Raw genomic sequence first — 12,753 nt, forward strand, 5'->3', positions numbered from 1 at the left:
AGATTATTCAAAGTTACTGCATGATTATGTAACTTGCACCTAGCTGATTGTGGCCCTAGTAGAACTTCTCTCATGTGGGAAATAAGTATTCCTTAACTTTTTTTGCAAGTATTTTGTCTAATTTGCTGAAACATTGGGTTGCATATCAGCAGTGGAAGCTAATACCATTTATGAATAACTGCATTTGGCCTATAATAAAGTCTTGTAAAAATGAGACAAATGGTCAAACAAGACCAGAGGTAAGAATGAGTTGTTCCTACAACCTCACCAAAATGTATAGAACATGTACATTCATGTCATTGAAACATGATTATTGTAACTTTAGCTGTCCATCACATTAAGTAATAAATGTAATTCGCACACAGGCAACCTGGGCATCTACATTTTGTAAAGGAATACATCAGGCCTCTTTTTTCTGCTGCTCTATGATCCAGTTCTGATACACACATGCCCAATGTAGGCACTGTTGGCAGTGTACAGAGGTCAGCATTGGTCTGTCTGCTCTGTGGCACAGAGCCCTATACACAGCAAGCTGTGATGTAAGAAAGTGTACACACACCTTTCTATCACAGTCAGCATTAATTTGTCTATAGTATGGTTCAGACTAGATGGGCTAGCCTTCACTACCCACCTGTATCAGTGAGTCTTGAGCCCCCTGAACTTGTTGTCAGTTTAACAGGTTTCCTTCCTTGGACCACTTTTATTGTGTACGATTCTCAATTCTTTGTTGCCAATCCTTTACAGCCTCCACAGCAAAAGATGAGGTATTATGATAGAAAAGTGAAGGGAAATAACTACTCATGATCCCATTTGTCTTTCTTTGGACTGTTTTTGTGAAGTCTTACCAGTAAGGATCTGACATGGCAAATAGTTGTTTGGTTGAATTTGCACCTTGTAATAGATATAAATAAGTTAAATAGATATAAATCCTGAAGATTAATATGTTTATTTGATTGGAATTCTTTTTGTCTTTGTTTATTTCTTTGCAGGGAAACATAATATCTGGCCTGTTTAAGTTTCATGGTGTAATCACCACATTTGAGATGATCATGGCTGATTGCCCTGAACTGAAAAAGGTTAATTGGCGCTGTGTGGTTATTGATGAAGCCCATCGACTGAAGAATCGTAACTGTAAACTGCTGGAAGGACTCAAACTCATGAACTTGGTTGGTTTAGTAGACTTTTACCAATATTCTTTACCATTTGTCTAGTCAATGTAAGCTCTTATTTTATATGTATTGGTAGTGTTAATGATATACTGTTTGTTTTCTACAAAATTGTGTTCGATCTCAGCAACAACAAAGCCAGAATGGAGCCAGTAATGAAAATAAATTTAATTGAGCTAGTCTACAGATTCAGATGGAACCCTTAATGGAAATTGGGGGATTTTCCTGTAATATCTAACTAATAACTCTTGTATAGAGGTATTAGATTGCTCCTACACTCTAAGACTTGTGGGACTGGTAATTTGTACTATTTGTTCGGCAATTCAAAAAAGTAATTTACTGGTTGACTAGTTGTATTTTATTTTATATTATATTATTAGCTTAAATATTGTTTTCTCAAATTACAACCACCAAAATTCACATGATTTAACCTGGGTACAGCAGGACCTGTTTTTTTGTTGTTGTTTTTTTAATGGTGGAAATCTATAGTGGGTGATTCAAACAACCTATCTCACCACTTTTAAGAAGTCTGAATTTACTGTTCGATCAAATTATTTTACTGTAAAAAGTTTATACTATCACCTATAGGGCTGGGCGGTATGACGGTATATTCCGTTTCCACGGAATAAAATGTCTACCGTTACAGGTTTTTCTATTCCGTGCATACCGTGAAATTTAAATTAGTGGGTGTGGTAAACCTCACGTGTAGCACGCCTGAATCTAAGAACGATTGAGAAGTGGCACATAAGCATATATAAGAAGAAAATCATGGAGAAAGACATGCATGCTGATAAAGAAATCCCACAAACCAATCCCGAGCAGGAGGAGGAATTTGTGAAACGAGGCGCGACATCAGTGGCATGGAAAAATTAATAAAATAAGAAAGCCTATTCTTTATTTTTAAAGTGTTAAAGTGGTATTTAATATATTAAGCACGTTCCTTTTGTTGATTTACCTGAAAAATTATTATTCCGTGATATATATACTGCTACCATGAAATAAAATAACTTATTCCGTGAAACAGATTTTTGGTCATTCCGCCCACCCCTAATCACCTACCACTTAAATTGTTCAGCTACTGCTTTTTTCCAAAACCTCTAAGTATATAATCGCTTTAAAATATACTGTATCTCTCAGTATATTCAAGTGTTGAGCATGAATTTGGCAATAGGGCATGAGAAGAGTGTCATTCACTTCTATTCAACATATGGCACAGTCAGGGACTTTTAAGAAATGTTTTGTGTGGGTACATGGCTTAGAGCAGCCATAAATCAAACAATTCCCACTCAGTTTACACATTTTTTACAGTGTTAGAGAATCATATTAATTATACATCAATCAGGCATAACATTATGACAACCTACCTAATATTGTGTTAGTCCCACTTTTGATTTCAAAACAGACCTGACCCATAAAGGCATGGACTTCAATAGACCCCTGAAGGTGTGCTGTGGTATCTGGCAACAAGATGTTAGCGGCATATCCTTTAAGTCGTCCAAGTTGCAAGGTGAATCATGGATCTGACTTGTTTGTTCAGCACATCCCACAGATGCTCGATTGGATTGAGATCTGGGGAATTTGGAGGCCAAGACATCACCTTAAGCTTGTTGTTGTGCTTATCAACCATTCCTGAAACCTTTTTGTTTTGTGGCAGAGTGCATTGTCCTACTGAAAGAGCCCATAGCCATCAGGCAATATCGTTTCTATGAAAGGGTGTACATAGTCTTTAAAAATGTTAGGTAGGTGGTACATGTCAAAGTAACATCCACATGGAAAGCAGGACCCAAGGTTTCCCAGGAGAACATTGCCCAAAGCATCACACTGCCTCCACTGGCTTGCCTTCTTCCCATAGTGTATCCTGGTGCCATGTGTTCCCTGGGTGAGCAATGCACACGCAACTGGCCATCCATGAGGTTTAAAAGAAAACATGGTTCATCAGACCAGGCCACCTTCTTCCATTGCTCCATGGTCCAGTTCTGATCCTCACATGCTCATTGTTGGCACTTTCGGTGATGGACAGGGAGTAGCATGGGCACCCTGAATAGTCTGCAGGTATGCAGCCCCACACGCAGCAAACCGCATTGCACTGTGTATTCTGTGTGACACCTTTCCATCAGAAACAATTCAATTAATTTGTATCACGCTTTTAACAATTCACATTGTCTCAAAGAAGCTTTACATGATTATAGAAACAGAATGGAAAAGAAAGTTTACATTTAAGTTACTAAATATCTCTTACATCCATACCAAATGAGCAAGCCGGAGGTGGCAATGGCAAGAAAAATCTCTGTAAGATAATATGAGGAAGAAACCTTGTGAAGAACCAGGCCCATAAGGAAACCTATCCTATCTTGGGTAACACTGGACAGCAAATAATGTAATTGTAAATGTCATTTCTACAACAGTTTGTAGTTGTGTGGAATTAAGCAACCAAGAGGAACTCGACCATATAGCTTTCTGACGCAACAGTATTTCAAAGGCATTGTGAAAGTCTCTGTATGGCCCCATCCAATGAGTCACAGGCTGTCCATGCAGATCTATCCCCAGCAGAGTGCACACCATTGGTAGGGCTTCGGGACTGATGAAGTAGGTTCAGAAGAAGAGTCATATGGTAGTTACAGACAATGTACTTTACAGTATGTGCAAAGTGCAAACAGGGACTATAGCTATGACAGCATAAATAAAAGGGAGAGCCAGAAGATAACACAACCATAAGTGTTTCCTGGGATATAAAGGGTTCAACCACTCCACAGTCAGCAAACCTTTGCAACTTGAAAGGCGACAGCATCCAGACATTCTAGTTCACCAAACGCTCTATGCCCATGAACCCTCCAGATCCGTTCCTTAACTTGAAAAACGCTATTCATAAAAAGCTAGACTAAACAAATGCTTGGTCTTCAACTCTGAGACTATGTCTGAGTCCCTAGCAATAATTGGAAGGCTGTTTCATAACTGCGGGTCTCTAAGAAAAAACGCTGTTCCCTGCTATAGCCTTTCATACTTGTGGAACTACCAAATAGCCTACACCTACAAATAGTCATTGCTGATCATAAAAAAACAACAAAAGAAGGTTCTGTGGCACAAGGCCATTCTGAACTGGAGCTTGCTTATGCTCCTACTTTAACATCCGGACAGTAAAGGATTACAAAAGTCCAACCTTGAGGTAACAAAGGCATAAACCAGTGTTTCTGCATCAGGTAGTGACATCATGAATTATTTCGATCGATTATTTAGTTAAATAGCACCTTACAGCAACCTGGAATGAACCAAAGTGCATCAAAGCATTAAAGAAAATAGATTAAAAAAATTACAAACAATTACAGTTAAAATGGCAATAAAATGGCAATAAAATAACAAAACCAAGACAACTATTATAAACCAAAAGCCATTCTAAATAATTGAGTTTTAGGTTTGCCTATAACAAAGGCAGATCAGTGATGGCAGGTAACTCAGAAGGGAGGGTATTCCAGAGTTTAGGATCAGCCACTGCGAAAGAACGATCACCCCATTATTTACACCTTCACCGAGAGACCTCTAGTAAGTATTGGTCAGCAGACCGTAAAGCCCTACTCTGTTGGTAAAAATTTGCACACTCGTATAGGTAAGAAGAAATATGATGTGCAATTAATGGCAGTATTTCTGAGATGAAATAAAGCTACTCTTGTGGTGATATGTATGTGAGCTTCAAATGAGAGACCGGAGTCAATAATCACACCAAGGGCTTTTACTGCTGCACACAATGAAATAGATAGAGAAATGAAATGAAAACCATCCAGAGATAATCTGTAATCAGAAAGCTTATTTTGCCTGTGGTCCTAGTAAATGCACTTCTGTCTTATCATAGTTAAGCAGGAGGAAGTTAGTAAGCATCTACTGTCTAATGTCCCTCACACATTCTTCAATCTTAAGTTGGTGTCTATCATCTGACTTAGCTAAAACATATAGCTGCATGTCACCATCATATCATTGGAAGCTAATACCAAGTTTGCGATGGTATGGGGTAGCCCCCTTAACACCAACAATTAACAGCAACAATTATTTTCTAGCCTATCAAGTAAAATAGCATGGTCAGTGGTGTCGAAGGCTTCACTTAAATCAAATAACACCAACAAGGAGAGACAACCCTGATCAGAGACCAGTAACAGCTCGGAGACCAGTTACAACTTTAACCAGTGCTGTCATATGGCATATTTAAAGATTTATTCAATACTATTTATTGTCAACTTGGCCAAAGGCAGCCTGACCTGGGCTAACTACTATGTGTTGAGCTACAGTATGTTGTTCCATGCACAACGTGGTTGGTATTTTGTGAGACACAAGTGTATTTAAATTCTAGGAAGCATGCCTGCAGGGTGCCTTATGATCATGTGGCAAACCGTGTGAAGCCATGTGCAAAAACATGCATTATTGAAGGCCACCTTGCTAGCAAGATTATAGCAACCACCTGGTACCCCATAACAGCCACTTAATAGCACCATAGAAGCCATCTGGAATGTTTTTAATATTTTAACTTTTAGATATTAAAACGTAACATTTTTGTATTAGTAGTTATATTCCATTGTACTAAGAAAGCAACAACTTTCATCTACATTAGTCTACTCCACTTATAAAATATCTTATATTCTCTATTATGTACATGGGGACAATTCAAAATTAAAATTCATATGACTATAGGTTTTCATTCGTTCACCCACCAATGTTAAATAAGCATTTTTTTTGGTAGCAGTTTAGATTAGTCATTACTCTCGTATCCGTTAAGTCCTGCATTCAATCATTTTAAACTTTGAGGGGGTTTCACCAACTTTGCTAGAGTAAAACTTCATTGTCAAATATTGAGCTGACATTCTCTTCTGATGTTTTGTGGTTTTGTTTATTATTATTATTATTATTATTATTCCTCTTTATGATGTTTGTGTCCTTCCCTGAGAGGTGTAACAAACCTCAGTTTCTGAAGACTGAAAGCAATAAAACCCAGGGCTAAATAAATGTATATTATTTTGCCTTAGATGCTGTAAAACAAAATGGTATTATTTAAAATTTACTTAAAATATTTTAAATATCTGTATTTAAATTCTAAGTAGTATCTTTTCCGGTTGAGATGAAAATTGTAATAATTGTGTGGATGTGTATGCATGACTGCATCCCTTCCCTAAATACTGAATACTATACAAAATAAGATGCATTTTAATCCTAGGCAGAATCTGGTTGTTTATTTAAAGAAAACTAAAATGCTATTAAAACTGTAATCCAAAAATCTGTAGTAATCTGTAATTATGTTAGGCAGAAATTAATACATACCTTTATTTGGTATGTACAGAGCAAAGAAAACTTCCCAGATGTGTTCAGACACCTACGAAAAGTCAAGGCTCTTAGAATGCGGACTCATCTTGCTTCTTTTTTTTTTTTTTTTTTTTTTTTTTTTTTAATTTATTTTTTTATTTCTACTCTTCAGGAGCATAAAGTGCTCCTTACAGGTACACCTCTACAGAACTCTGTGGAGGAACTCTTCAGTCTGCTGAACTTCTTGGAGCCAGTGCAGTTTCCCTCAGAGACCACATTCCTTGAGGAGTTTGGAGATCTAAAAACTGAAGAGCAGGTGCGGTTTTCCCCTCATTTCTAGTCCTATACCATATTGTTTGTTAATTTAGTCATTAATATCTGGCTGAAGATTCTTCTCAAGGGGGTGTTGAATACACATGGAACATTTGTACAAAGAGCATTTTATTTTATTTTATTAAGCACTTTTGTTTACTACCAAAAGATCATCCTGAACCTGCACCAGCCGGCTCCGATTAAACAAATTATAACTGAATCATTCACTAATTATAAAGTAACTAGTATCAATTGACCTGCTGAATTATGACAGATTTTTTGTGAGTTTTTTGCCTCTTTTTAACTTTGCTCATGATTCGAGTTTAATTTCGGGATATTCCAAAGTGTTACTTTGAGAGAGAGCATTAGGAAAGTGTAAGCATGTTGAACAGAACATGTTGGCCACCCTTGTTCTCTCAATTAGTGATACTTTTTTTTTCTCTAAATTGAGTACACTTTACTGTTGTTATTCACACTGGCAAGTGCAGTGGTGTGAAAAAGTGTTGGCCCCCTTCCTGATTTTCAAATATTTTTGCAAGTTGTTTCAGATCATCAAGCAAATTTAAATATTAGTTAAAGTAAACACAACATGCAGTTTTTAAATGAAGGTTTTTATTATTACGGCAAAACAAAGTCCAAACCTACATGACCCTGTGTGAAAGAGTTTGCCCCAAATTACCCATCCAAGATGTCACAAAAGATCCCACAACAACATCCAAACCAACCAGTTATTAGGTTTAGGAGGAAGGCGCTTTTTCACACAGGGCCATGTATAGGTTCAGATTTTGTTTTCCCTTAATAATAAAAAACTGCATTTTGTGCACTTGTGTTATCTTCGACTAATATTGAAATTTGTTTGATGATCTGAAACATTACAGTGTGACAAACATGAAAGAAAAAAAACACTTTTTCACTGTATGTAACAGTAATTCACATTATTTAGGTTTACCCATGACTTAGTAATAATCAACAAATAAAAATAACAAAACTGCTGGCAAGGTTTATGTAGTTTCTTGGCTAATATGTAGCTAGCTAGCTAGAAGTAAAAAATGCATCCTGACCAAGTTTACTGAAGTATATTTGATGTGTATAAAAATAGAACAAAAAATAAATGTGCTTCTAGAGTAAAAGAAATAAATCTGCATACTTTTCTGTGGAAGAGCTGTTGCATTTTAGAGAGAGCTGACAGTATGCATGTGGTTTTTGCCATTCAGGCTAATACCACACAGTGTACACCTGCTCCATTTTCAGTCACTGCACAGAAAGGAGAAAGGGTTTGGAAAAGCACTGATTGCAGTGTGCATTCGTAAATTGATCTCCAGTAAGGGAAATCAGAATTATTGCATTTACATTTTACACACACAAAAATAATCTAATTCACTTTAGTTTTTGTGGAATAAAACTGTGCCGTTTTAGCTTCCTACGATTTCTGCTAATATAGTTTACAAGTAGACCCAGTACTAATCAAATGACTGAATCCAAACTTAAATTGCATACTAATATTAACTTGTAATTTAGTTTTTCAAATAATGTAAATTTTTACTCTTTTTATTATTCATTGTTTGTATTAATTCATTTAAAACGTACAAGACCTAGCAACTGTTGTGAATTTTGTGTTTGTCTTCTAAATCACATGAATGGCAACAGGTTAAGAAGCTTCAAGCAATTTTGAAGCCCATGATGTTGAGGCGTCTAAAGGATGATGTGGAGAAGAATTTGGCCCCCAAAGAAGAAACTATCATTGAGGTGGAACTAACCAATATGCAGAAAAAATATTATCGTGCCATCTTAGAGAAAAACTTTACATTTCTGGCAAAGGGAGCCAACCAGCACAATATGCCCAACCTCATTAACACCATGATGGAGCTACGCAAATGCTGCAACCATCCATATCTCATCACGGGTATACACACACACACACACACACACACACACACACAAACACTTATATAAACAATACATTAGCACATATCTTCAATGCACTCTGTAATGATTTTCTTAGGTGCTGAAGAAAAGATTTTGGATAGTTTTAGGAAAACCCACAATCCTGAGGCACCAGATTTCCAGCTGCAGGCTATGATACAGGCTGCTGGAAAATTAGTGCTTATTGACAAGCTTCTGCCCAAACTCATTGCTGGGGGACATAAAGTTTTGGTGTTCTCTCAGATGGTTCGGTGCCTAGATATACTAGAGGACTACCTCATTCAGAGAAGGTGAGTGCATATTTATAAGGTACAAAATGTGTGTTAATTTTTTCTATATTAAAAGCATTATCTGTAATATAAAAACCACTTACAGGTGACAAGTGAGTAATATTTATTATCTTATAATAAATATATTGATGATAATATATTATCTTATATTATTATTGTGGCACCTGTTGTTTTTTATCCCATCAAAATGAAGAAGGCAAAAAAGGGAATCTGGATGACACCGGACATCACAATTTCAATAAATTGCTTTCAATAACTGTACACTAAATCAAGTGCAGTTGTGTAGGAGCTTTTGACTCATGAGTATCAGCCTGATTTTTGAATCCATTATAGTTTTTACATGAATTCCTTTCTGTTAAAGTCATCAAATGTTTAATGACTGAGATCCAAGCACAAAATTGATAGACAAAGAAATAGAGAGAAAGACAAAGACGACCAAAAAATTAAGCTCATGAACTCTCCAGATCTGCTCTTTTACCTATGAACATTTCTAAAAAAAAAAAAAAAAAAAAAAAAAAAAAAGGCATGGCTAAACACTTTATCAAACACGCATTGGAAGGCTGTTCAATAACTGCGGGGCTTTGTAAGGGAAAGATCTGTCACCTGCTGTAGCCTTTACTACTTGAGGTACCAAAAATTAGATTCCACATTTCACAGCCAATGCATTGTAGATAAGATAGAAGTGAGTGGTGTGTTTATATCATCTGATTCTGCTTAGGACTCTAGCTGCATTCTGGACTAAATGACAGTAAGGCATTACAATAATAACTTGCATTGTTTTGTGACACAATTGTTCTTATCTTGAAAGAAAGCGATTCTGGTAACAATATCTACATGAGCTTCAAATGAAAGACTGGACTCAGTACTTCCAATACACCAAGGTCCTTTATTGCTGCGCATGAAACAGAAATCCCATGCAGAGATACGATCTAGCCAGACAGCTTACTTCTGGCTACAGTCTTCATGTGTCTGTCTTCTGCAGTCTGTCTTAGTACAAACACTTCTCTCTTGTTAGAATTAACATCCACTGTCTTAATGCCCTTTACACATTCCTAAATTTATTAAGCTGATGCATCTAATTTGGCTTTGGTGAAACATATAACTGTGTGTTGATGTTATAAGCTAATACCATGTTTTACGATGTCTCTGTGTTGTGATGTCTAAATCTGAGTGAAGCATTTAATATATGTGATTCCTATGTAGGTATGAGCATAATTGCTCTGCTAGTTTTAGTATTCAACTGTTTAAAAGGTTTAGGTACATAGCCAGTTCGAGGGAATTATTAAGGTGATACATTTTTGGAAGGGTTTCAGTAGCTACTGGTATTATCTCTTTAAAGAAACTTATAGGTAATAGATCTACTATGAAAGATGTTTTATAAATCAATGAAATTAACGCAAAAGGGAAATGGGCTATTTTTTTTAACTCTGATCTGATATTAAATGTATACTTTTTTAGTTAAACTTTTTTGCCTGATATTTTCAAGTTTGCCATTGAAATAGTTCATATAAGTGCTGCTGCTTATTGATGGTGTTTAGTTTTCTGCAGTGGTTTTATTTTTGCTACAGTATTAATAAAATCTAGGATTACTTTCCTTATCTTTAATTGGGGTAGAGAAATATGCTGCTCTAGAAGCACTAAAACATTTGTAGCATTTCTAAGTAGAGCCTCCTGAGCTACAAAAAAAATCTATTTTAGATTTTTCTAGTTTTAAGGTACACGTGTTTAGTTACCAATGTTCCTGATATAACAATATACAAACACTTAGATTTTGTGCGGTAGGATGGTGATCCAGTCATTTGTTATGTTTACATTTTATTTATTACTTTTTTTTAGAATCAGATCTAATATTCAATTTATTATATGATCTTTAAGAATCATATCATTTTCTGGTGTAAATATCATTTTAACATAACACACAAATATACCAGTTTTTTTGCTATAGCAGATAACCAGGCTGTGGTGCCAGATTTAGATTTGCTTCTCAAAGCCATGTCAGTGGTTATTTTTTTATTTTGTTCTTGAGAAAAAATAGAAAAAAGAAATGGAGGAAATTCTGGTAAAATACATTTTCCATAATGGACTTGCATTGAGTACACATCATTTGCAGATGTTTTTTTTTTTTTTTTTAATAATTAAGCTACTTTGTTTCAGGTACACATACGAGCGCATTGATGGGAGAGTCAGAGGGAATCTGCGACAAGCGGCTATTGATAGATTTTGTAAGGTGGACTCTGATCGCTTTGTCTTCCTACTGTGCACAAGAGCCGGAGGACTGGGCATCAACCTCACTGCTGCAGATACTTGCATCATATTCGACTCTGACTGGAACCCACAGAATGACCTGCAGGTCAATAACTCAGTTTATATAGCACATATAACCATACAGAAGGAGGTCAGGAAAAGTTGTTGTGTGTAGTCTGCAGGTCTTCAGCCCTTGTATTCATTGCCTGTTTGCTATGATAAAATGCTATAGATCTATTGCTTTTGTCAGTAGGCCCAAGATCACTGGCGGAGTCTCCCTTATCATTTTTAAAAGTAAGGGAGAGGAAAGAGGCATATACATAAAGATCCATCAAGCAGCAAAGAAGAACATCAGTGTTTTGAAGTAAATTGGTGGTGCCACAAAATATAGGACTATGGCAGTTTTAAGTAACCTCTAAAATGTGATAAATGGTTCTTCATTTTCTCCCTCTTTTTCAATCTTTTAGGCCCAAGCTCGATGTCATCGCATTGGCCAGAGCAAAGCTGTGAAGGTTTATCGCCTTATTACACGCAATTCATATGAGAGGGAGATGTTCGACAAAGCCAGTTTAAAGCTCGGTCTGGACAAGGCAGTTCTACAGGATATCAACCGCAAAGGCAGTTTAAATGGGGTGTGTGCTCCCATTACTACATTGTACTTTAAGAGCAACGGTTTAGAGGTGTACCTTAGAGGTGACAACAATACCACAAGACCCAAAAAAATGTTCCAATAAATGGAACATTAACATGGAAAAAGTATTGGGCCTGACTAATTATCACCAGACATCAGTGTCTGACCTGACTAATGTTTTTGTGGCTAAATGAACAAATCCCTAAGATTTTGGTGGAAAGCCTTCTTAGAAAATTGGAGGTTATTTTACTCCAATAATAACTGGGTACTAAAATTGGAATGACATGATTAGAAAGCACATATAGGTGTGATAAGTCAGATGTCCACAAACTTTTGGCCATCTAGTTTATAGTGCCAAATAGAGCCCTGCGCGGGACTGTTTTTATAAACCCGCACCCACCCGCTCCTGAATTTCTGACCAGGATCGCTCGTGCCCGCAATGTTTGTGTCCACTCCCGCCCACTCCAGCGAGTTTTTTTTTGAGAGCTTGTGAAAATTTTGATTGTATACAAATGATCAGACTAATTATTAGTTCAGGCTAATGCCCAGAAAAACAGAATTAAACATGATTGCATTTAAATAAGATAAATTAATACTAATGCTAATACTAATCTTCTTCTCAACATCATGTGTTGACTCCATTCTTATTATTAGGCTACACGCCAAATCCCAGCGGGTCCCGCGGATCTCCCGCTAAATTTTCTGACCGCCCACTCCCGCCCCGGGCAATGGTGAAACCACCCGCTCCCGTGAGATTTGCGTTGGGTCCCGTGGGAGCCCAATCCCAATGCAGCCCTCTAGTGGGAAATAAAACCACCTTAATTTGATAAGAAATATTGTGGGAGCAGGCAGGAATGGTCAAGTCAGTCTGTAAAATTAAATAAGATTGCTTGGAGGTACAATTACA

General features: G+C 36.7%; 1 protein-coding gene across 17 annotated transcripts in view; it reads left to right on the top strand.

Moving 5' to 3' along the window:
* chd6 (chromodomain helicase DNA binding protein 6) overlaps window positions 1-12,753 on the top strand; it is a 75,793-nt gene that overhangs the window by 38,229 nt on the left and 24,811 nt on the right. For all 17 annotated transcript variants that reach the window (XM_027147461.2, XM_027147469.2, XM_027147467.2 and 14 more), the window contains 6 exons: window positions 990-1,166; window positions 6,619-6,762; window positions 8,406-8,661; window positions 8,761-8,971; window positions 11,126-11,321; window positions 11,683-11,847. In XM_027147461.2, coding sequence (XP_027003262.1) covers window positions 990-1,166; window positions 6,619-6,762; window positions 8,406-8,661; window positions 8,761-8,971; window positions 11,126-11,321; window positions 11,683-11,847 — 1,149 coding nt within the window. The remainder of the gene's footprint in view (window positions 1-989; window positions 1,167-6,618; window positions 6,763-8,405; window positions 8,662-8,760; window positions 8,972-11,125; window positions 11,322-11,682; window positions 11,848-12,753) is intronic.

The sequence above is a fragment of the Tachysurus fulvidraco genome, chromosome 5 (genome assembly GCF_022655615.1).
Source record: "Tachysurus fulvidraco isolate hzauxx_2018 chromosome 5, HZAU_PFXX_2.0, whole genome shotgun sequence".
NCBI classification, from domain to species: Eukaryota; Metazoa; Chordata; class Actinopteri; order Siluriformes; family Bagridae; genus Tachysurus; species Tachysurus fulvidraco.